Source organism: Octopus sinensis, linkage group LG4 (genome assembly GCF_006345805.1).
Source record: "Octopus sinensis linkage group LG4, ASM634580v1, whole genome shotgun sequence".
In the NCBI taxonomy this organism is placed as follows: Eukaryota; Metazoa; Mollusca; class Cephalopoda; order Octopoda; family Octopodidae; genus Octopus; species Octopus sinensis.
This window is the reverse complement of record NC_043000.1, coordinates 124,367,328-124,394,508: the sequence shown is the minus strand read 5'-3', so window position 1 is coordinate 124,394,508 and position 27,181 is coordinate 124,367,328. Positions and strand designations below refer to the sequence as shown.

Genomic DNA, 27,181 nt, shown 5'->3' with positions numbered 1-27,181 from the left:
TCATAGCTGTGACCAGTGCCCCCTGACTGGCTCCTGTGCTGGTGGCACGTAAAAAGCACCATCCGAACGTGGTCGATGTCAGGTCTGCCTGACTGGCTCCTGTGCTGGTGGCACGTAAAAAGTAACAACCAATCATGACCGATGCCAGTACCCACTGGCTCTTGTGCCGGTGGCACATAAAAAGCTCCATCTGAACATGATCACTGCCAGGCCCACCTGATTGACTCCCATGCTGGTGGCATATAAAAAGCACCCAATACTTGCTTGGAGTGATTGGCATTAGGAAGGGCATCCAGTTGTAGAAACAATGCCAGATCAGTTTGGAGCCTGGAGCAGCCACTGGCTCTCCAGACCTCAGTCAAACCATCCAACCCATGCCAGCATAGAAAACAGATGTTAAACGATGATGATAATGATGATGATGATAACTATACCTATATATATATACATATATATATATATATATATATTATATATATATATATATGATGGTATTTTAATAATACCATCCCTATATTTATTTATAAATGATTTTACGCATTTCGTTTGTTCGTACGGTGCTTGATCACTTCAAACGAACTTTCGCAGGCATGATGGGGGAGAATGTTAGTAGTTATTTAGCTGGTGGACTTCGGTTGATGAGAAATCATGCGTCTAGGTGGCGCTAAATTTCGAAACCGGTACCAAGTTGACCAGCATTTACTTGTTCTGACCCATTTGAGGTAAGACATTATTATTGTTCACTGATATTTTTTCCTATCTTGTCTGTAATAGATTTGTGATTTTTCAGTGGTACAGAAGTATTTTTTGACTTCTATCATGAGCGATATAGGTACTCATTTAGTACCCTTGTGTAGATATGTACATATCTAATATTGTATGTATATATTTTATTAATTTGCCTGTACGGCTAATAATTCGCTTACCACTTGTGATGGTATTTTAATAATACCATCCCTATATTTATTTATACACACACACACACACACACATATATATATCATCATCGTTTAACGTCCGCTTTCCATGCTAGTATGGGTTGGACGGTTCAACTGGGGTCTGGGAAGCCCGAAGGCTGCACCAGGCCAGTCAGATCTGGCAGTGTTTCAACAGCTGGATGCCCTTCCTAACGCCAACCACTCCGAGAGTGTAGTGGGTGATTTTATGTGCCACCGACACAGGTGCCAGACAAGGCTGGCGAACAGCCACGCTCGGATGGTGTTTTTTTATGTGCCACCGACACAGGTGCCAGACGAGGCTGGCGAACGGCCACGCTCGGATGGTGTTTTTTATGTGCCACCGACACAGGTGCCAGACGAGGCTGGCGAACGGCCACGCTCGGATGGTGTTTGCTACGTGCCCACAGCACGGAGGCCAGTCGATGCGGTACTGGCTATGGCCACGTTCGGATGGTTTTCTTATGTGCTACTGGCACCACAAAGATACAAATTCCATTGATGTTCATCGATTTTGATTTGGTTTGATTTATATATATATATAATATATATATATATTATATATATATATATATATATATATATATATAATATATATATATATGTATAATATTAATTAGAGACAAAACCACTATTATGCAAATCAAACAAAGAAAGACTTAATCCAATACATAAAAAATTTTATATAAATTAAATAAAATTAAATTCGCCACTACAATTGTTTCGTGTCTCTTCTAAGGACATTCATCAGGTGGTCTTCAGATCTTCTATTCAATTTTAAGTTATGAAGTAACTTAAAATTGAATAGAAGATCTGAAAACCACCTGATGAATGTCCTTAGAAGAGACACAAAACAATTGTAGTGGCGAATTTAATTTTATTTAATTTATATAAAATTTTTTATGTATTGGATTAAGTCTTTCTTTGTTTGATTTGCATAATAGTGGTTTTGTCTCTAATTAATATTATATAATATTTTACTATAAAATTGGATTCAATCCTAAATCTGATTTTTCCCTGTAAATTTGTATTTATTCCCTAATATTTATTATTATATATATATATATATATACACTTAATCATATCGGAGGGAAATGGAAATTAATAGAAATTTTCATTTCCAGTGGCCTAGCGTGTAAAAATTTAGTTGAAAGACCATGTATTACTCATAAAATACAGTGTACATTTAAACACATATGAGGAATCTATTCATGGGATTCATCACGCTAGAACCTAGCTGTTCTTTCTACGGAGATTATGAAACTGAATATTTTTTTGTGGATGATTACGTCGTTTATGTTTTAAAAAAGAAGTAAAAAGGGTCGTTAAATGAGGGGGAAAATATTTTCCAGACATTTAGTTATTGTTTCTAGCATATCGGGTTTTCTTGTGGTGGTAGATATTTTTTCGTCTGCTGTTTCAGGAGAAATCTACGCATGCATGAAATATCAGACGAAAGTAAAACAGGGAGTTTTTAGCTTTTTGAAAGTGGCAAGGTGGATGGAGGGGAACAGGGTATTTTGTAAGAAAAATTAAAATCTAAAGAAAAAATTTCCAGTTTCGTAATCTCCGTATTTTTCTACGTGGATTAATAAAAAAAAATTCGAAAAAAGTGAAAAATTATAAAATTAGGGTAGGGAGGAGGAAATTAAAATTTTGGAAATATGATTTCTTTTATTTTTTTTGCAAAATCGTAATCTCCTATATCAAAACCAAAGGAATCCGAGGAAATTTATGAAAAAAAAAGAAGGGTATGGAGTGCTTACACTTTACCTCCGCCGGTTTATATTACAATTAAGAAAATGGTAATTTTTTTTTTTTTCTTTTTAAAGAAATTATATAGACTGTTACGGAGATGTACTTGCATAGCAAGTGACCTGATTTGAGATCGTGTGCTGAAACAAAAACAATTGTAGCGTGGAAGATGTTTATAAACCATTTCAAAACACACGAAAACCATTAGCTTCACTTCAGCATTTAAATTTAATTTGTCAAAACATTTTCTTCGCTTTGAAATCGCGACCTGTTCACTGGCATGCAAAAATAATTTTTGCTTTATTAGAGTGTTGCATTAAAAATTAGAAACGTAAAAATTTCGTTTTGAATTTTCCACGCCGGTTTTGTAGCAACGCGCACCCCCACCATATTACGACATTACCGTCACATTGACTACGTTGGCAAATAACAGATCAGGTTAAAGAAGGGCTGCAATTTAATGCTGTTAGGAAAGTTCGTTCACTGCTGACATTTATTCTACAATGCAGCTGAATAACTGGAAGGCAATCAGCGGTGTTATAGTACCTGCTGTTGTTTTATTCATTGCTGTTTATTACTATTACTATTTTAATAAACACAGCAGCGGAATCAATGAAACTAAACACGGCCTCGATGAGATTCTTTCTGGTCTCCTCCGGGCTGAAAAAAAAGTTGATAATCTTGCAAGGCCTCGAGTGGCACTAGGACTTGGTGGATGTCTCGACTTGACCGTCAGTGCTTTAGCTTTATTCCAAAAACTGGGATTAGCTCCATCGAACAATTCTAATGTTCATCACGAATCAATCAGTTCTTTTGTTGAATTGGAAGAATTATTCACTTATTTCTTCACCTACGGAGCCGCAGCAGAGTAAGTAATTTATATCATCAACTCATCATGTCTTATACCAAAAGTTTATTTCTCGAAGTTGTTGCATTTAGATTTAACATATTTATAAACACGAAAAGTTAAGATGTTACCGTTTTGCTGACTTTACAGAAATTCGAATTTTAATGAAATTGAAACCTAATACCGACAGCTGCAAATGTTTACAAATGTTATGTTTACAAGCTGATTATGTTTGACCTTCGTGTTTTATAACCATATGACAGTAATTGGTAATATTATCAGTTTTTATTGTATAGAAAATTGGAAATTTGTGTTGAACTAGAAAATTAGAAATGTGTTGGGTAATTTGAAATACGATGTTTATTCTCTTCGACTATTTTAAATAGCAAAGCAGAGATGTACCATACAAAACCAACGAAGCGTGAAGGGTTACGCATTTAATGTTGTCCATCTTTTCTCTAAATGCTGTAGAGGCTAATTAAAATAATTGAATTCTAGTTATTATTTTATTTCCTGGGTAGACGTTTGGGCTCTTCTCTATAGAACGGGGAAAGTGGAGTTGTGAAACTTGTCTTTCCTTGAAGTGAAACTACTCTATCGGGAAGAGGGACAGGGACACGAGCTCAATTCACTAAAAGCTTGCTTTTATGATGACCCATTGAGAGAGCCCACATGTTTAGCCATCTGACCTGCTCAACAAAGGAAAACCCGACTCCGAGAAAAGTGTGATGGCCTGCGTCAGCAAAATTCAGTAAATAACGTTCGTAAATTCAAGTTGCTATTGTTTAGACCTGACTGAGAAGACTTATGATCAAAGGCATTCCAGCTTAAATTGTCCCATCTTTTGTTTTTTTAAGACGATAAGGTTTTAAGGGGAGCGTTTGGTTATTGTTTCTGTTAGTTTGAGCGATCATGCAGAGATTCTGCTGTTGTTGATTCGATATATGTCATGATAGAGACCTAAACGTAACAAGACACTTTAGAGGAAAATGCTTCTCTTACGTGCTGAATAAACAAATTTTTTTATGTATAACCACATCTTCAAATCGTAAATCGCTGGACAATATGCTGAAGTTTGTTTAGTCTACCCAAGCTGATTTATGTCAAATAACGATTCTCTCTCTCTCTCTCAACCGAGAGGACAAACTACTGTAATTAAATAAGTTTGTTTAGTGTTAAGGGTAAGAGATTCCACAGATAAATGAATGAAACTATTGAGATGGACGTTCAGAGGACGACCCTATTAAATAAGGGTTCTTGTAGGCCCTCAACTGAGCGGGTAATGAAAAGCAAAAGACGTAAATAAAGCAAGGTATAGTGAATGCTTCCATAATAAAAATTTTATGGAAAGAATGCCGATTTTATATATTACCGAAGGATCGCAAATTTCTAGGGTGAAATTGACTCTCTAAGTGTGTCAAATATTTTCATGGATGAGTAATTAACAGCAAATAAAGACGGTACAATTAACTTCCTTCAAAACTATGTTCCACTTTCAGTGGGGCAAACAGTTTGCATAAAGTCTGTTTCAAAGTTGTGTAGTCTCTCTCACTTGCTCAATCTATGAGTAACAATAAATAAAAGGGAAGGGATATTCTTCAGAAAAAAAAAAGTTTTACTTCCGAGAGCGGTGTTCAGGGAACGAACGTTTAACGAACCGAATTATCTCTGACAACAGCTTACATAAGTCCTCTCTTCCCTCCTCCCTCTCTCTGTCTTTGTATGTAAACACATATAGAGAGACACGCAAACGTGTGTATGTGTGTGTGTATTACATGTAATCATCATCATTTAACGTCTGTTGTTCATGCTAGCATAGGTTGGACACTTTGACCAGAGCTGGTAAGCTGAGGGGTTGCATCACACTCCAGTCTGGTTTGGCATGGTTTCTACGACTGGATGCTCTTCCTAACGCCAACCACTTTACAGAGTGTAGTGGGTACTTTTACGTATTATCACTCGTGCGCTTTTACGTGGTACTACCACGAGTGCTTTACACCACCAGAAGGACCAGACTTAACACTTCTGCTGTGGGTAGAAAAGGCAGTGAGGGAGTTAAGTAACACCTGTATTGATGTAGTGAAGGTTGTGAAGAAATTCAACCCTTGATAATTGGAGTAACCCGACAGGAAATTTTCAATCCCGGTGAAGGATGAATGGACCCCATTTGTGGATATCTTTCTCAGAAAGTTCTGTCAGGCAAAAACCATAAGTAATATAAAGGGCAACAACTTCGTTTTTACTCAACTTTTCAGGAACCAGAAACCACTGGGTTTGTAGAAACGATACATGTGGTCATTGAGGAGAGTTAAATATCCAAAGTATGAAAATAAAGATTATGTAATTGTTTCAGGTGTTGGTACCTGTGTCAGAGAGATTTCCTTTCTTGGAAACATTGTGACATATTTCTGAAAGCTCAGTCAATTTCTATAGAAAGAAAGATTAAAAAGTTCAGTAATGATAGGGACACGTTTAAGATGGGTTGACAGTAATGTATATAGAATGCCATCTGGTTCAGCCTTAGGTAATTAATGTCAGTGATCAAAATAAATAAGGTTAATAACCCACTCTAATTATACCATTATTATAAATGTGAAACATTTATATTGATGATGTATAATGGTGCTTCATGTGATGATTATAATATAGAACAGACCTGCTATATGCATCCCATCTATATCATCCATAGATTATTGACAAGAAAAATATCTAAAACTGTCAGTTTTAAATAGCCGATGTGTAGACTACTTCCAAGATTCTCAAGTTAAAGAAATAAGTTCCTATGTAGTATTTCTTTGCATGTATAAAAACTAAATATTTCAAAACTTCAAATTATTCAGGACAGATGAAAGTGTGTCACATTGTTAACTGAATAAATGAATTGAAATTTGTTGTTTAATGTGTAAGACTAAATTTTTCTTAGTAATTATTGAAGATTTCATCTTGTTAAAAAGTTTATTTTGAAACTTGAGTTATTCGTAAATTTTTACAAAAGTTGATTTGAAAATCTTTGGGTCTTTTCTTTTTTTTACATGGCAGCCTTTTGTTCGTATTAACCATTTTTAATTGATTTAAATGGAAATGTCTTAATATCTAAATTACTGTGAAGGTGACGAGCTGGCAGAATCATTAGCACTCTGGGCAAAATGCCCAGGGAAAATCTTTACGTTCTGAGTTCAAATTCCACCAAGGTCAGCTTTGCCTTTCATCCTTTCAGGGTTGATAGAATAGGTACCAGCTGAGCACTGGAGGCAAATTATCAATTTTCCCCCACCCCTGAAATTGCTGGCCTTTTGCCAAAATTTGAAACTAATATTTAAGTTATTGTGTTTTGGCAGAAGACTAAGGCATTAGCTATATTGCAGTTGAATACTGTGTGTGTGCATTTATGTTTGTGTCTCCTTGTCTTGACATCACATGATAGCTATAAATAAGTGCCTTTGTCACACAAGCAACGTCATTCATTTCCAATATGTCTGGCCATGGGAAATATTGCCTTGCCCAGAAACAAAGGACGTTTGGCAACAGAAAGGGCGTCTGGATGTAGAAAATCTGACCCATGCAGGCATGAAAAAGTGGATGTTAAAATGATTATGATGATGAATATTTTGGGGATACTATATAAATTGTTGCCTTTTGACATACTTTTAAAACAATTGGTAGGATTTTGTTCTTTAGCTTCTTTTGGCTGGTTGTTTGTCCTCCAAATTTACTTTTAATAACTGTTACTATTCATACACTGTTAAATTGTAATGCTCACTTCCAGAAAGTTGCTCTCAGATTATTTCTAAATTTGCTGTATTTTAAATAATGTAATAATGTAAAATACACAAACTTGTTTATTAAGAAAAAACTTTTCATTTATAAAAAATATATATATATGATGACTTTGGAAAGAGCTTTTTAGATAATAATAATAATAATAACCAGCTTCTGTGCCAGTGGCACATAAAAGGCACCATTCAAGTGTGATCGTTACCAGCGTTGCCTTACTGGCACTTGTGCCGGTGGAATGTGTAAAAAGATTCAAGCAAGGTCGTTGCCAGTATCGCCTGACTGCCCACCCCTCACCCCGTGGCATGTAAAAAGCACCCACTACACTCTCAGAGTGGTTGGCGTTAGGAAGGGCATCCAGCTGTAGAAACTCTGCCAAATCAAGATTGGAGCCTGGTGCAGCCATCTGGCTTGCCAGCCCTCAGTCAAAATCGTCCAACCCATGCTAGCATGGAAAGCGGACGTTAAGCGATGATGATGATGATGATGATGATGATATATAATTGTTTTTTTTATTTATAAGTTTATTAAAAATTCTATAGAAACATTATTGTAAATAAAAGCATATGCATACTTCCAGCTTGGATCTGCATTTACCTAAGTTTGGTAACAGAAACATTATGTTATTAGTTTACTTATTCTATATTATTGTCTCAAGAACTCTCAAGAAAGTTATAATGGTTGGTGCTTTGCCTTGTCTTATAGCATTAAGCAAATTAAAGATGAGATACATTGAAAACCACTAAATCACCTCAGTTAGGTTAGAGAATGCTATTACATCTGGTAACAAGATCAGGCATCTGTTTCCAACAGCTAGGTGAATATAGTCAATATAAAATTAAGCTTTCTATTCACTGTCACTATGAAATACTTGAACTTAATACCTTATTAATAACTTATTGATTTTATAATTTAATGAATAAATTTTTAAAAGTTAATGCTATACTTTTTCTATTTTGTGTGTCTATTTTTAGTTAATTGTATAAATACATAAATCTACTACATTTTGAGTTTGAGTTTTACCTATTTTTGTACCCACATAAACTTTTGGTGTTGGGTGCATAAAATGTTAACACTAACCTGATAAACTGCAATATTCATCCCAAGATAGCATCTCTTATAGACAAACAGTGTTAAAAATCATAGATATATATCAGTAGTTAGTGTTAACAGTAGTTTAACTACTGTGAATGACATTACAGGGACTGCATTTTAATTCAGAAGTGTGAGTGTATTCTTTTATTTGTTTCGGTCATTTGATTGTGGCCATGCTGAAGCACTGCCTTTAGTTGAACAAATTGACCCCAGGACTTATTCTTTGTAAACCTAGTACTTATTCTATCGGTCTCTTTTGCCAGACCGCTAAGTTACAGGGATGTAAACACCAACATCAGTTGTCAAGTGTATGTATGATGGATTCTCTCTCGTCATGAACAACTAACGAGTATTCAGTAAAAGCAAAGTGGTAATCATGTTCTATGAACACAAATGTGTCTCTTGAGCCTTGCTGCTACCTTTGCAAACCTTTTGACAAAGGGAACAAGTTGAGGACTCAGTTTGCTCAAGTGCTTGTGGATCATTTACTATGTGTTTCCTTGAGTGGACGGCAAGGCCTGCTTTGCTCTGTGCTACAAAAGCCAATGATAGATATATGCACACTGACATTACCCATCCAGCAGAGCATACGGGCTTCATTTCTTCATATATCCTCAGTAGTCACAGCTCAAGTCTCACTGCCATGTAGCATAATATACATGTAGCATAATACACACATATATGTGAAGGCGCATGACTCAGTTGTTAGAGCATCAAGCTTACAATCGTGAGGTAATGAGTTCGATTCCCGGACCGGGTTGTGTGTTGTGTTCTTGAGCAAGACACTTTATTTCATGTTGCTCCAGTTCACTCAGCTGTAGGAATGAGTTGCATCATCACTAATGCCAAGCTGTATCAGCCCCTTTGCCTTTCCCTTGGATAACATTGGTGACATGGAGAGGCAAGGCTGGTGTGGGTGACTGCTGGTCTTCCATAAACAACCTTGCCCGGACTTGTGCCTCGGAGGGTAACTTTGTAGATGCAATCCCATGGTCATTCATGACTGAAGGGGGTCACCCCTATATATATATTTATATATCATCTTCATCATACATCTGTTTTCCTTGTTGGCATGAGTTGGACAGTTTGATTGGAGCTGTTCAGGTTCCATGTCCGTTTTTACATGGTTTCTCTGGCTGGATACCCTTCCTAATGCCAACCACTTTACAGAGTGTACTGGGTGCTTTTACACAGCACTGACACTGGTGCATTTACATGACATCAGTATGGATGCTTTTTATAATGACACCAGGACCCATGTGCCCACAAGGTTGGGAATGCCCAGCTGGAGAGGAATGCAGGGGACAGTCTGTATGCAAAGACAATCATGCTTTTACTTAGCTTGACGTATCTTTTGAAGCACAACAAACTACCAGGATTATTATTACTATTCAGGTCACTACCTGGAATTGAACTTGGAATCTTGGGGTTAGTAGCCAGCGTTCTTAACCACTATACCCACGGGCATATGAGAACCTCATTCTTAACCACTCTGGCATAGTGGTTAAGAGCACGGGCTATTAATCCCAAGATTCCGAGTTCAATTCCAGAAAGCGACCTGAATAATAATAATAAACTACCAGGAGTCGTGGTCTCCTGTTGTCCCCTCTGTGGGTCTCAATGTTTGTAGATCCTTTCTCGTCATATCATCCCATGTCTTCCTGGATCTACCCCTTCCACGTATTCCCTCTACAATTAGAGATTGGCACTTCTTGATGCAACTGTCTTCATTCATATGCATTACATGGCCATACCAGTGCACACAACATCTGATGCCTCTTATACCCAGTTTTTCTTTCAAATCACTTAAACTCAGTCACATATATACACTGACATTACCCATCCAGCAGAGCATACTGGCTTCATTTCTTTCAAGCCTTCACATATCCCCAGTAGTCATAGCCCGTCTCACTGCCATGTAGCATAATATGCATATAAAATATATATAAAAGTCAAGTTGTGTGTCTGTCTCCTATGATTTAGATTCCTAACTACTCCAACATTTTGCGGTGCAGTTTAACCAAAACTTATAGTCGTGATTCATATCGAGACCTTCTAGGTATTAGTGCGCGTCTACGATTTAAAAAAAAATTTACCATATTTTTTTCCATTTTAATGTATTTTTTCGCTATTATATAAGGAAAGTAACTCTCTAAAAATGTCTACGATGAGTCAACGATTTAAAAAAAAATTTACCATCATTTTTTTGCTATTTTTTGGCTATAACTCTAAAAATGTCTACGATGAGTCAACGATTTAAAAAAAAAAATTTACCATCATTTTTTTGCTATTTTTTGGCTATAACTCTAAAAATGCTTATATAGTTATTTCCCTTACAAACCCGAGCAACGCCGGGCGATACTGCTAGTAAAATATATAATACAGGAAGATGGACTGAACAGGCTTTAATTCAAATCACAACAATTGTTTCTGTGCATTAGTAACAGACAGCTGTTAGTTGCTGTGTATTCCTGCTCTATGATAGCATATGGTAACTGATATCTGTAGAGGAGCTTTGAAATGTATGTTATAAGGTGATATTATACATATATAAATATGTGTGTGTGTTAAATTAAATGAAACAACAAAACCAATACTGTGTGGAATTTTCAGGACATTTATGAAAAGAAAGTTAGTCTTACAGCTGTTTCTGGGATGTTAGGGATATCACTTCATCAGAGACGATGTGAGATGGTTAAATAGAGGGAAATAGTAGAGTTCAATGTAAGGAGTTATTTTGGAAAAGGATGGATATAGGAAGTATAAAGAGAAATAAGAGAATAAAAATACAAGTGAAAATATATGTAGAATGTTACAGTTGCATCCTACAATATTTCCCATATTTTAGCTTTGAGTAACACGAATGGGATTTGGATGTATAAAGTCAAAAAAGAAATTATAAGGAACATATATATAAAAATAATTCCTTCTGCTATAAACACAAGTTGTGAAATGTTGGGTGGGTGTGGCTAGTCAATCACATCAACCCCAGTGTTCAACTGGTGTTTATTTTATCAACTCCAAAAGGATGAAGGACAAAGTTGACCTAAGTTTTGGTGGAATTCAAACTCAGAATGTAAAGACCGGTGAAATGCTGTTTAACATTTTATTTGGTGTGTTAACTTGTTGCAGTAATATATATAAAAATAACAGAATGATTAGTTCATTAATATTTAAAACAAAAATAATAGGATAATCTATATATATAAAACTGTAGTTGTGTGAGTGTCTGTCCCCTTCGATTTAGATTCCTAACTACTCCCACATTTTGCGGTGCAGTTTAACCAAATTCGGTTATCTTATAGTCGTGATTCATATCAAGCCCGTCTGAGTATTAGCACGCGTCTACGATGAGTCTACAATTTTAAAAATAATTTAACATCATTTTTTATTCCATTTTAATGCATAATTTTTCGTGTGTCGATGGCGGCGGAGTTGGCGTCCATGGTCACACCTGCACCTATTTGCTTCTCCCCCTTCTTCCCTCCCTCGTGAAGCTGTGGGGAAGGGAGTGTAAGGAAATCAACGTCGTAAAGCGTTGTCAAGGAGACCAGCGTTCTTTTAGAACAACGACTTCATGGCTTGAAGACACCAAAACATAAATGGCTAAGAAAGCCCGAATTGGCATCTATAAGGGAAGTAACTCTCTAAAAATGCTTATATAGTTATTTCCCTTACAAACCCAAGCAACGCCGGACGATACTGCTAGTTCTCAATAAAAATAATGTAAGTAAAGATTTTCAGCAAACACATTGATGTTTCTGCTACATTTTTGAGGACATAAGATGTTATAGCAAACTTCTTGATAGAAAGGAATTCCTCTTGAAGGTTTGTTCAATTAATTAGTATAATTCCTAATGTGCAATATATAGGAACAGGTACAGATGTGATATTCAAACTGAATTCAAGATTATTTCATGGAAATAAAGGCAGGGGATGCAGACTTAAATATTTAAGGACCTCTTTTGCCTTAATGGACTAATCCATGCTAACCATATTTTTCTACATCATTTCTGTAAATTGGAAGGCAGTTTATAATTGCAGCTGGAACATGTAGTTCACCATTATTACACATTCACTTAATACCATCACTGGCCATTGTCTGCAAAACTACTTTATTTTATTAAATTGTCATAAAGACAGTACAAAGGTTAGGTAGTTTTGTGGGCTGGACAAGACATTAATGAAATGAATGATAATGATACAAGAATGATAAGGATGAGAGAAGACAGAAAGCACCCGCCGACCCTCTGCTTCTTTATAACATTGTTCTTTCACAAACATACATTGAGGTATTAAACCTCTTACATTTTTCAATATTTTCAGAGGGAGTTTGAGTCTGTGTGTTGGTTGGTTGGTGTAGAAGTTTTCTACATTTAGTATGTAAGAGGCAAGAGTTGTGTTAAAATCAGTGAGAACAATGATTTTCTTGCTCTAATTGCTGAGTCATTATCAGAACTGGAGAAGAAGTTTCAGGTGTGGAAGCATGGTTTAGAATCGAAGGGCCTTAGAGTCAACCTAGCTAAAACCAAAGTCCTAATAAGTAGGAAGGTAGACAAATCACAAACGCCTTCAGGTAGATGGCCCTGCTCAATCTGTAGAAAAGGTGTAGGTAGAAACTCTATAAGATGCACCAAGTGTAAGCTATGGACACATAAGAGGTGCAGCAATGTCATAGGAAGGCTAACTAGGAAGATGGTTTTTGTATGTGGCAGATGCTCAGGAGCATTAACCTCTGAAAATCTGCAGAAAACAACTTCCGTCACTTTCCAGGGGGAAAAACTAGATAGCTTCCGTTATCTTGGTGACCAAGTCAGTAGTGGGGGTGGGTGTGCTGAAAGTGTAACAGCTAGAGTAAGAATAGCCTGGGCAAAGTTTAGGGAGCTCTTACCTCTGTTGGTGACTAAAGGCCTCTCGCTCAGAGTAAAAGGCAGACTGTATGATGCATGTGTACGAACAACCATGCTACATGGCAGTGAAACATGGGCCGTGACTGCTGAGGACATGCGTAAGCTCGCGAGAAATGAAGCTAGTATGCTCCGTTGGATGTGTAATGTCAGTGTTCATAGTCGACAGAGTGTAAGTACCTTGAGAGAAAAGTTGGACCTAAGAGGAATCAGATGTTGTGAGCAAGAGAGATGATTGCGCTGGTATGGTCATGTGGTGAGAATGGATGAAGATAGGTGTGTGAAAAAGTGCCACACCCTGGCAGTTGAGGGGACCTGTGGAAGAGGTAGACCCAGGAAAACCTGGGTCGAGGTGGTGAAGCATGACCTTCGAACTCTAGGTCTCACCAAGGAAATGACCAGAGACCGAGACCTATGGAAGTATGCTGTGCGTGAGAAGACCCGGCAAGACCAGTGAGAACAATCAAAATCAAATCATATATCAGAAAGCAGGGGTTAAGTGACCCATCCGTTCGTGTCCGCTGTCAGCCTCGTCTGGCACCCGTGCCGGTGATACATAAAAGCACCATTCGCTCATGGCCGTTTGCCAGCTCTGTCTGGCCCCGTGTCGGTGGCACGTAAAAGCACCATCCGTTCGTGTTCGTTGCCAGCCTCGCCTGGCCCCGTGCCGGTGACACGTAAAAGCACCGTCCGTTCGTGGCCGTTTGCAAGCTCTGTCTGGCCCCGTGTCGGTGGCATGTAAAAGCACCATCCGTTCGTGGCCGTTTGCCAGCTCTGTCTGGCCCCGTGTCGGTGGCACGTAAAAGCACCATCCGTTCGTGTCCGTTGCCAGCCTCGGCTGGCCCCCGTGCCGGTGACACGTAAAAGCACCGTCCGCTCGTGGCCGTTTGCCAGTTCTGTCTGGCAACCATGTCGGTGGCACGTAAAAGCACCATCCGTTCGCGTCCGTTGCCATGTAAAAGCACCGTCCGTTCGTGGCCGGTTGCCAGCTCTGTCTGGCCCCGTGTCGGTGGCACGTAAAAGCACCATCCGTTCGTGTCCGTTGCCAGCATCGCCTGGCCCCGTGCCGGGGACACGTAAAAGCACCATCCGTTCGTGGCTCTGTCTGGCACCTGTGCAGGTGGCACGTAAAAAACACCCACTACACTCGCAGAGTGGTTGGCGTTAGGAAGGGCATCCAGCCGTAGAAACACTGCCAGATCTGACTGGGCCTTACGAAGCCTTCCAGCTTCACAGACCCCAGTTGACCCGTCCAACCCATGCTAGCATGGAAAGCGGACGCTAAACGATGATGATGATGATGATGATGATATTGGGGGTATTAAACCTCTTACAATTTATTTGGACTAAAAAGTCCATTACAAATTTAACACATACTTGAGGCAATAAACCTCTTATACTAATCCCCGCTTAACTCTATTTTGTAATACCATCTAAAAGGCACTGGTACTGACACCATGTACTGTATTTGATGGCCTATAAGACGCACCTTTTTTACCCAAAAATGGCTTTAAAAATCCCCCTGTATCCAATGCACTCAATGTAGGCTCAAAACAATATGTATGTTTACAAAACGTGTGCTGCCATCTGTTGGTGAATAATCACCTATGGTATGTTTATATCGAATGTGGATGCAATAAATTGCTTATAATTACTAGTAATAACATAAAGTTATACAGGTAAGTGGAGGAATTAAAACATTATTTGAGTGGTAATTTATTTTACAAAAGTATAGCCGAGGCTAGGGTGTGTCCTATGCACTTATGTGTCTTTTCGACCACCAAAAACAGTAAAAAGCATAGGTGCTGGTGTCATGTAAAAAGCACCCAATACACACTAAAAAGTGGTTGGCATTAGGAAGGGCATCCAACTGTAGAATCCAAGTGAAAACAAACTATGGAACCTGGTGCAGTTCCTGGCTTTGCCAGCTCCTGTCAAACTATCCAGCCCATGCCAGCATGGAAAATGGACGTTAAATAAAGATGAGGAATATTATTGCATTCTAAAATTGAATACAAAGCTAAAGGTAATTAATTACTTCAATGTATTTTTATAAAATATATTAATTTTTAGATGATTTCTACTTCATACAATCATAGAAAATTGAACAACTTATACATGGAGACCTGATTTGAAAGACATAAATGAAATGAACTTCAATGTATCAACTAACTAACAACTTGCTGTTTTAAATCTGACTAAAAGACTTCAGGCACAGTCATGCCTTTGGATGTCAGAAGTGAAAGTAGAAAAATCTGACGTCAGACGTCAACTTCGTGTATTTACGTCGTCATGTTTAAACTTTCGTTTATTTACGTACCACCACGCTTTAATTTACGCCGTTTATTTACGTACCACCACGCTAGGTTTATAAAAGCTTGAAGTTAATTTTTAAAATAAATGTGATACTTATTCTGTTTAAACTTTATAAATAAATATATTCTTGCATTATTCATTATTGTTTTTAAAAAAGAAATCACACCAAATCTGCACAAATGAACCCCCATGACCATCACCGCGAGACTAGAAGTTAAGCCTTAAGTTTGAAATAAATATTTTTTTTTCCTTTTGATGCTCTTCTGAATACATTTAATAGAATATTGTCAGTCCTGTTTGAGCAAACTAAACATCTCTACTCTATTAACTTACTTCACATACATTCTTTTTTTAAGACATTTTCTCTTTTCTTAGCGCATTGGCTTTTATATAATTTATTTTTCTTTGACTTCCTTACCTAATTTAATACGATGCTTTATTCTGTTGTCCAGGCGCTATGTCCATAACTCTTCATTGTTTGATGTATTATCGTCAAATGCAGACAATTTAAAGGACAAACAATGGACTCTCGGTGGCAATGCACCAGTGATGGCCAATCGATTATACCATGAAGGAGCAGATGTGCTTTTGGGTACATCGTGGAGTGAAAAACTGCTTAATTTGATTCCAGAAGGAATCAAAGGTAAGTTGCTTATACAAATGATTTGGCTCCTTTTCCTAATATTTTATCAGGTGGACCTCATGGAGGCAATGACCAAAACCTTTGGCATTATGTCATGCTTGAGAAGAAGACTCATCAAGCTGAGCAAAATCACAGTTGTGGCAGATACCGGTGTCACACAAATGGCACCCATGCCGGTGGCACATCAATGCATCCGTTACACTCTCATTTCTTTACTGCCCACAAGGGGCTACACACAGAGGGGACAAACAAGGACAAAGAAATGGATTAAGGCGATTACATTGACCCCAGTGTGTAACTGGTACTTATTTAATCGACCCCGAAAGGATGAAAAGCAAAGTCGACCTCGGTGGAATTTGAACTCAGAACATAACAGCAGACGAAATACTGCTATGCACTTCGTCCGGTGTGCTAACATATCTGCTAGCTTGCCTTCTCAGGGTGGTTGGCATTAGGAAGGGCATCCAGCCATAGAAAACCATGCCAAATCAGACTGCATTGTGGCACAGCCTTCCAGCATACCAGCCCAGTCAAACCCTCCAACCCATGCCAGCATGGACAACGAATGCTAAATGATGATGATGATGATGTTCCATACTTTTAGGACACAATAAAAGGAATACTAAACTGACATATACTGAAGAACATAGAAAATTATATTGGAATGTAATTAGTATAGTTAATTTTCATGGGATAGCCATGTATCTCCTCTACAGCAAGACACTTGTTTCTGTCCTTCTATCATGCTTTAACCTCTTATCACAGGCACAAAGTCACCTCCTTCACTACTACACACCCTCAGTTGAGGTGATTTTGTCTTGCAAGTTATTTAGTGATCTCATTAATGCCGGCACCACATAAAAAGCATACAGTACACTCTATAATATGGTTGATGTTAAGAAGGGCATCCAACTGTAGAAAACTTGCCAATGCAAACATTTCAGTTTAGCTCATTCTTCTGGCTTGCTAACTCCTGTCAATATATCCAACACATGCCTACAATAGAAAATGGATGTGAAATGATGCTGCTGCTGTTGATGGTGATGATTTAACTTTGATTTTCAACTATATGGACCATTGAAAGAGTTGAAAGTTTAGGACAAATTTGATATAATGAAATTAGCTTTTTAAGACTGAGTGCCAATTCAGCTTTCATAATAGTTAGTAGGAATTGCAAAGAACATCAATTTGGAATTCTTGTGAAGGTATTTCTTTCTTGATTAGAAAAGCAATTAGATCTACCTATAAAACAATACTGCATCATATATTTGATTCCTTCTGAGTCATTCTTTTCTACTCTAGGCATAAGGCCCAGAATTTTGCGGGAAGGGGCCAGTTGATTAGATCGACCCCAGTATGCAACTGGTACTTAATTTATCGACTCCGAAAGGATGAAAGACAAAGTCGAACTCAGCAGAATTTGAACTCAGAACATAAAGACAGACAAATACCGCTAAGCATTTCGCCTGGCATGCTAACGTTTCTGCCAGCTTGCCGCCTTCCTTCTGAGTCATTCTGTCACATCCATTTGTCAGATGTTGTCACAGATTTGAAATCAATAATTTAAGTTTTCGTATTTTGAAGCTTTTCTTTAACTTAGTACTTTATATCTTGCTGTGTCAATGAGTAATCAGTGTTACCAATGCTTCATTCTCACTCATGCTTAATGTTAGACACTCCAAATTATTAATATTTTATTCGTTGAATACTGACTTAAGCCTTGAGGTGGGATTTACATGATGATGTATTCTCAATTCTTTGAGTACTAACCGAAACACTTTTCAAGCACTTGTCATTTGTCTGGACCACCACACTATTAGTAAATATAACTGCAAGAAGCTACTAATCATCATCATCATCATTTGATATCCATTTTCCATGCTGGCATGGATTGAACGGTTTGACCAGAGCTGGTGAGCTGCACCAGACTCCAGTCTGATTTGGCATGGTTTCTACAGTTGGATGCCCTTCCATATGCCAACCACTTTACAGAGTGTACTGGGTGCTTTTACGTGGCACTGCACAAGCACTTTTACATGTACTGCCATGAGTGCTTTTCACCACCAGAGGGACAAGTCTTAACACTTCTGCTGGGGAGTACGGGTCTTCTTGAGGACAGCAAGGTGCCAGGCATCTCCGTCTTTTGTTATCTCACCTGAAAGGTTCAGCGTCCACGCTTGTTCTTTAGTACTTCGTTCCATGTCTTCCTGGGTCTCCCACTTCCACGTCTTCCATCTATTTTGAGAGATCAGCACTTCTTTATGAAGCTGTCGGCATCCATCTTATTTCTTTACTACCCACAAGGGGCTACACACAGAGGGGACAAACGGATTAAATGGATTATATCGACCTCAGTGCGTAACTGGTACTTATTTAATCGACCCTGAAAGGATGAAAGGCAAAGTCGACCTCGGCGGAATTTGAGCTCAGAACGTAAAGACAGACGAAATAGCGCTGAGCATTTCGCCCGGCGTGCTAACGTTTCTGCCAGCTCGCTGCCTTCATTCCATTCAGTCTTTCTGACACAGACTTGTCAGGAGACAATGAAGCAAATTCTGGCTGTCACACTTTAAACATGACGAAACCAGCACAGTCTTCTTTCTTGCACACAGCAACTAGCTCCTCTTAATGTTCAACTAAACCAAAATATAAACGTTACTTATTTTCAGGAAACTCCACACCATATTTGTTTTATAAACACATAGTTCTGGAGTCAATACCACTGCACAGTACCTTAAGCAAGTGTTTTCTACCATAACTTCAAGTTGACCAATGCCTTGTGAGTGAAATTTAGTAAACGAAAACTGTGAAGAAGCCCATCACCTATGTAAATATACACGGGCTCATGCCTGTGTGTGTGTGTGTGTGTGTATCAGCAACGTATTGGCACAGGCACTGATAAACCAGTGCAGCAGGCAAAAATACTTGACGCTATTTTCTTTGCGAGTTACGTCCCTTTACACTAAAGCCAGCAGCCATTTGCTAACTCCAGATCAATAAAATTACTACACTTATTTCTGAGGTCGATATGATCATCGAAACCTTTGAAGCCCGTGCCCCAGCTTAGCTGTCCAAAATTTGAAACCAGTAAAAGCCGTTTATTCAATTAATTTGCTTAATTAAAAAGGTGTGAAAGAATTCCACACTTCTGAAACTTTTCCTGTTCATGTATTTTTTATCAACTATGAATCTGTCTGTTGAAGCTCCATATTAACTGCAATAATCTGTCTCAATTCACTAACCTCTTTCTATTGGGGAGAAACCTCATAGACTCAGACATAATACTCAAAGAGGTTTAAGACTGATTGTGCAATATTAACATTGCTATGCAAATAAGGTAGCTGTAAATGTGTTCGTGTTCTTTTGATAAACAATCTATAGACCAAATCTGGTTTATCAAGTCACATTTTTTACCAAAATTTCTCCACATTAATAATTAGTCATGCATGTTATAATTCATTAATAATAAAGCAAAAATTACTAAACATTAATGAAATCTATTTCTTTTTATATATAAACTGTATGTATTCTATAATAATTGTTTTCAACAGTTGTTGGTCCTAAACTGTCACATGATGATATTCACTTAATTTTGGAATACAACAAAGGAGAACAATGGGGAAAGAAAGTTTCACCTCGAGCTAATCGGTAAGACTAACATTCATAACTAAATAAATACATTCAGTCTTAGATTACAGTTAAAAATTTTATTTCTTGATCAGAGTGTGTTTGTAAAATAGTAATTGAAAATTCATCAAAATTACAACTTGTTTCATTTACAGGATTATAAATGTTTCATTTACAGGATGGAATGGAATCTATGGGCTTATAAGTTGTGAGATTCCTAGCTTGTATTTTACTACAGGTTTTTGAACTAAACTGAATGGGAGAGAAGATAGCTCTGCTGCTAGCAGGCTCGTGGCTATGCTTGATATGCAGCCAACGAGTACATAGAAATTTCATATAATGTACCTAAGAGGTGTAGTGGGATTACAGGCAAGGCCACAAGGAAAGAAGACTTCATATGTAGCAGCAGATACATTGAGGAAGTTAACAGTAAAAATACAAAATAGATTACTTTTGTGGCAGTGTTTTATGGCTAGATGCCCTTCCTTTCACCATTCCAGTTGCCTTTTACAGCATACAGAGGCATAGTATACCTATCCTGTAACTGGGACACACATGGTATATGGGATTTTATATATACAATACTCAAATTATTTCTAATCCTAATACATGCCAGTGGGCAGACACATGTCAACCTGAATAATTTTTAATTAGAATTCAGGGAAAGAAGTTTCTTTTAGCTCTTTAGTACTACTAAAAACATGGCATTTCAGTTTGTTCTGGTAGCTTCTAGTAATTATAGTGGATAAAAACAGAAAGATTATCCAATTTAAGGAAATACTTTTCATTTTACTTTACAAATATTGTGTTTTATATTTTGGCTTGGATGCTCAGGTTTCAATTTGGACTAATGTTGTTATATATAACTTACCATATTTTAAAGCCAAAAAGACACATGGGTATATTGGATGCACCCTAATTTCAGCAGTGCATATTCAGGGGAAAATGGTTTTAATGCATTAAAGCTCATGAGAAATTCAACTTCATTTATAAGACCCAGGGTGATTTTTTTTTTAAATAAAAGTGTCTTATATGCTATCAAATATGATATCTAATTTGTATGAAATGCTTTTTGTATCCAGGATATGTGACTTAATAATGTTAAATATTAAAAATTATTTACTGTTTTCTAGATTTATCATTCACAATGATAAAAGTAACCCTCAACTTACATCAATGGAAATCTTTTCAAAAGAATTGCTTAAATTTAAACCTTCGTTGTTAATTCTTGGTGGTCTTCAAATGATGGATAATTTTCCTTTTGAACCTGGTAAGAATTTTCTATAATTCTAAGAAAAAAGTTTCTTTTGATTAATTTTTATATATACATTCAACATGTATTCCTAATATATTTACATGTACACCATGTTTCATTAACAAAATTAAGTAATTGCTTCATGAAAGAAATTCTTTCGAATATGATTATAAATAAGAACTTCTTTTTGGCATCTAGAGATTTTAGATGTCAATTTGTAAGAATAGAGCAAATATTTGGAAGGTAGCTTAGTAAAATGACACCTTTGAAAACTGCACAGGAAAATCAATCTTCAGCAACAGGAAAGAGAAACCTAGTTTTAAGGGAATTTTTTTGAAAATCTACATCATCATCATTTAACGTCCGCTTTCCATGCTGGCATGGGTTGGACAGTTTGACTGAGGGCTGGCGAACCAGATGGCTACACCTGGCTCCAATCTTGATCTGGCAGAGTTTCTACAGCTGGATGCCCTTCCTAATGCCAACCACTCCGAGAGTGTAGTGGGTGCTTTTACATACCACCGGCACAGGGGACAGTCAGGTGGCACTGGTAATGATCACGCTCGAATGGTGCCTTTTACATGCCACTGGCATGGAAGCCAGTTAGCCGCTCTGGCAATGATCACGCTCGGATGGTGCTCTTAGCACTCTACTAGCATGGGGCACAAGTGCCAGTAAGGCGACACTGGTAACAATCACCCTCGAATGGTGCCTTTTATGTGCCACTGGCACGGAAGCCGGTTAGCCACTCTGTCAACGATCACACTCGTATGGTGCTCTTCACACCCCACTAGCACGGGTGCCAGTCATCGAATTTCACTTTGATTTCTCTTGCCTCATACAGATACTTAAAATCAGTTGAGCACTTTGCATAAACCTCATTAGAGATTTAATATGCAGGTATTTGTAGGTACTTAAAAATGTGAAATTAATTGCCCGTAACTCATATGATGTGAGAACACAAATCATACACTTCTATAGAATGAAATGATTTTGATAATAAGCCATGTTGGGTAACAATAAACTATGAATAAATGTCTTTCATCAAGTCATAGATAACCAAACATACATGAAGATAAAATAGAAGTAGCTTGGAATGATAAAATTTTCATAATGAAGAAATAAAATTTATCTAAGATATTATAGTGTTTATTGTAATTGGGTCCAGTATACAACTGACTGAAAACTTTAATTGATTAATAGTCTGCAACTGTAGAAATGGTTTAATTTTAGCCATATGATATCATTATTGATGTTTATTTTATAAAGATTAGAGAATAAATGATTAACTGTAACTGGATATATATATTTGTTGTTCATTCTATTTTTGTGTGACTTTTTGCTACATTTTCACCTTTTTTAAAGCAAATGTCTTTATGGCTAAACCATTATAGCAAATTTTATTTGATACACATTTTCCTGCTCTGTACATTGAAGTCAACAGAAAAAAAACTAGAAAACTTAAGGGATACAATGCAACTTGCATTGTATAATTTGAATGCTATGAACTACCTTTCCAAAAACTATTGTATATATTTACTCTTTGAAATATTGAATTTATTATTTAATAAATCTTCAGATTCATGTTGTTTAAGTGATATCTAAATATACTTTAAGCTATTTTTAAAATTCATCATTTGCTTCTATTTTCAGATCAAAGACAACTTAAGTTATCAGAACTGGAACAAATGATGTTATCTGTTTCACCTGAAACCAAAATTCATTTTGAATTTGCATCTTTCGCAAATTCTGATCTGTTGAGTGAAATAATAAACAAAGTTGTCATACATAGTGATTCACTTGGTATGAATGAACAGGAGCTGCCAAATTTAGTGACTGCTCTTAATGATGGCAGTGTCACATTAATATCTGATGCCTATCCAAGAATTGCAACTGTTTTAGATCAGATGCGATTTGTATACAACCATCTTCAAAACAGAACAAATAACATAAGTAAGCGTAAAGTCACAAGACTGCATGTACATACACTTGCCTTTCAAGCTATTTTAACTGACAAGTCTTCAACATGGAAACATTCAATGTCAGCCACAGCTAAAGCTGCATTAACTGCTCACCGTCATGTTTGTGGATCAGTTGATATCGATACCTTAAAAGCCAGGCTCATCATGGATGATTCCTTCTCGACAAGTCAAGTTGAGTCTGGTCAACGAATCCCACTCCAGAAGGACCGTCCTGTCTCATGCTGGAACGAAGATGATTATGAAATATGTGTTGCCCCTGTTCTTGTATGCACCCAGATTCTCAAAACTGTTGGGGGAGGAGATAACATTTCCTCTGCAGGTCTTGTTTTACAGATTTAATTTGTACAAAAGAAAGGATCAAATGGGAGAAGTGTTCAGCTTCTCGTTATTTTCATATTAAATTTTTTCTTAGAGTTGAGAAGGTTTAAACATTGTCCTTATTATCTCCACAAGCAATTCGCCATACAATCTACATTTTATTACATACATAATTCTGAATTAATGAGGTGAAATTCATTACATATGAAACTTATATCTCCAGCTGTATGATTTCTATTCATAATCAGATGATAGCATGGAAAACAGATGTTAAATGATGATGATGATATATATATATATATATATATATATATATATATATATCCATAGTTGAGTAATGATCCAGGAAAGAAGTACTGAATATAAACATAGAATGCAGTAGTTTATTTATGTCAATCCACAGGTTGTTTGTCTGGAGTTCTAACAGCATGCATCTCCTTTTTCAAGCCAGTCAGATTGATATATATATATATGCTCACTACATTTCTAGGTCAAGAGAATTGACTCTACATATCCTTAGCTTCGGCCAATATTATTTGCATTAGTTTTAGACTAAGCATTGTAGCTGCACTTTGGTACATCAGATGTAGTATCTGTCTTAGTCCTCTTAATAATATAATATATATATATATATATATATATATATATATGTATGTATATATATCAGTTGATGAACACAAACATGAGGGCTAAGTTGAAGTTCCATTCCTATCAGAAATAACTTAGTCTTTAAATTTTTTATAAAATGAAGTCAAAACAATGATTAATACTCACAGTCTAATATCAAATTGATTGAAAAAACATTTTCATATGGGAAAATAACATTTACTGTTTATTAACAAATCATATAAGATAGTTATATTTAAGTGATTCCTTAAAACACTATCAACAATCTTATTTTATATGTGAACCTTCTTTGGACAGTTTTTGGAAGACTAATATTTGTCAAATTTCTAGATGCCAAAAAACGTCACATGTTTTTTAAAAGTTCTTTTCCATATTTCTATATATAATATTTCAAAACTTTTCACAATAAACAAAATTTATATTTACAAGAATTTATGGAACACACAATATATTGCAATAACTATAGTTTTTCATTAGAACATGACTGAAGGTTCATGTAAACTTTATTCTCAGCCTTTTACCTTCCACTTAAAGCCCATAAAACAAAATTATATTAAAAGTTTTCTACATAATTGCTCGAGTTTAATTTTTTAACAAGGAAAGAAGAGTGTAGGGTGTCTGCAATTTCTTGAGATTTATTAAAATATATTTGTTCTCAAGTACAGAATTTGGGTTTAACTGGATCAGGTGAGAGAGAGGATTATTTTTCCAAAGTTTCTAAATTGTTTTAGGATAGCTGAATGCATAGCTGTATAAATTGCAGCAGTCGTGAATTATAAACTTTGCTTACTTAGATCTTGTAGTGTAGTTTAGATTTTTTTATGTTTGTGTTCTTTGGATATAGTTTATTATGGTCTGAATCATGAATTTTGGGGACGTCTAGAAAATTCACTTCATATTTTTCTCATTTTGAAGGAATTTAGTCTTTTATGCTTTTGAAAACCTCTATAATCAGATTTACTGTGTGTGTAACTCTTATAATTTTTATAGTTTTTTTTTCCTGAAGTTGAAGGTGATGAAAAATAGGAAAATTTGGTCTCTTTTTATGTGGTGGTGAGTAGAGGAGAAGCAAAAGATATTGCTTCTATTCTACAGCATTTATAGTTAAAATAAAATTCTTACAATAGGTAAAACAGCCAAATATGTATCCTTTAAGAATTCTATTTTTTCCTTTCAAAGAAGAGGGAGGAAAAATTGGAAATGTTAAAGTTGAAGATATTGTTCTTGAATGAAATGTCTAAACTGACTTGAGCAACTTTTCAAAGTTATTGAAATCAACCCAACTTTTAATTGTTCAAAGACAAAAATGAAGATAATTTTCAATATGAGTAGATATCAAGTTCTTACTTTTCTTGAGTAAATTCCACTTGATATTCTGGGATCAAAGACATGAAGCAAAGTAGAAATGGTGATATTCATGTTTCTCTTAAGAACAGTGGCTCAGTAGGTTAAATATATCCAGGAGGAGGATTCAAATCTCACAGCTTTAATTCACCTGGACCTTTCAACCTATGTAGTAATAGATGCTACATATATTTAAAGTAGCTTATTTAAAAGATTACTAATTTAAATATTCAATAAATTTATTGCTTTTCCCTTTTTTAATTATATAATTGATTGTGTATGCATGAATTAAAAGGGACTGCTAAAGAAAGAAATCGTTACAGTTAAATTTTAAAACAATTAGTATATAGTCATCTATGTATCATACTCAATGTATATACGCTGTTGATAAGCAAGATATTGCAGTTTTCATCTAAGATAAAAAAAAAATGTTATGGATGTGTTGTGATTAGAAAGACAATATACTTTGGAGGGAAATGAAAAATTACACAGGATATTAGATGCATTTTGGCCTTGTTGGGCCTGGTCAGTCATGTGTATTCATCGTTGACTGGGCCCAACAAAGTTAGCCTCTGCTGGAGTGATTTTTTTGTCTCACTTGGATATGTATTGTCTTTTTAAACACTGCATATCTAGAAGAGATTTTATCTCAGGCAAAAACTGCAGTAACTTATTGTCAACGGTGTATATACTTTAAAAATAACTATAGATGGCTATTTTTAAACTGAGAATTATCAACAATTCATGTAATCCCTATAATCTTTTAATTTATTTATTTCATAGTTGTAAATTTGATTTTGATTTTATTTATTCATTAAAGTAAACCATTATCAAAAAAACTCCTTAGCAACTCTAATAACTTTAGACTGTTAGATATCCGAGCTGACGTCAAGTGTTATTTCAAAGTTAATAGAAATTTTTAATTATCTTTTCTATCTGGGCTCTATCTCATCTAGGATTTTAATTGGAAACAAAATACACTCTTCTAAAAATGTATAAATTAAAATTGAAGTGTAGCATCTTTCTACATAAAATTTAGCAAAGTAAAGTAGTTATTTGATCAGAGATATTCAATCATTTTGAGAAAGTATGCAGAAATATAGAATTCTCTAGGCGTAGCTGTATGGTAAGAAGTTTTCTTCCCAACCACATGGTTCCAGGGTTTAGTCCTACACCTTGGGCAAGTGTCTTCTGTAGCCTTGAGGCGACCAAAGCCTTGTGTGTGGATTTGGTAAACGGAAACTGAAAGAATCCCACCATGTGTGTGTTTGTGTGTATATATATATATATATGTATATGTATATATAACCCATGCTAGCATGGAAAGCAGACGTTAAACGATGATGATGATATATGTATATATATATGTGTGTATATGTATATATACGTGTGTATGTATATATATGTGTGTGTGTGTATGTATATATATATATGAGTATATATATAAGAGCATATACATATGTGTGTGTGTATATATATATGTATGTGTATGTGTGTATATATATATGTATATATGTGTGTGTGTATATATATATGTGTGTGTGTGTGTATGTATATCCCTTGCCACCAGTCAACAACCGTTGTTAGTGTATTTATGTTCCTGTAACTTAGCAATCCAACATAAGAGACTGGTAGAACAAATACCAGACTTTAAAACAATGAGTAGTCAATTTATTTGACTAAAATTCTTCAAGGCAATGCCCCAACATGGCTGCAGTCTAATGACTGAAACAAA

The 27,181-nt window shown here is 36.2% G+C and overlaps 1 protein-coding gene across 1 annotated transcript; it reads left to right on the top strand.

The window, feature by feature from the left end:
• The first annotated feature begins 3,088 nt into the window (after positions 1–3,088).
• LOC115210649 (ADP-dependent glucokinase) lies at positions 3,089–25,245 on the top strand. Its single transcript, XM_029779303.2, has 5 exons — positions 3,089–3,579; positions 16,103–16,293; positions 19,845–19,941; positions 21,054–21,190; positions 22,829–25,245. Exons 1-5 carry the CDS (start codon positions 3,215–3,217, stop codon positions 23,494–23,496), a joined length of 1,458 nt encoding a protein of 485 aa, XP_029635163.1. The 5' UTR covers positions 3,089–3,214; the 3' UTR covers positions 23,497–25,245.
• The last annotated feature ends 1,936 nt before the right edge of the window (positions 25,246–27,181 follow it).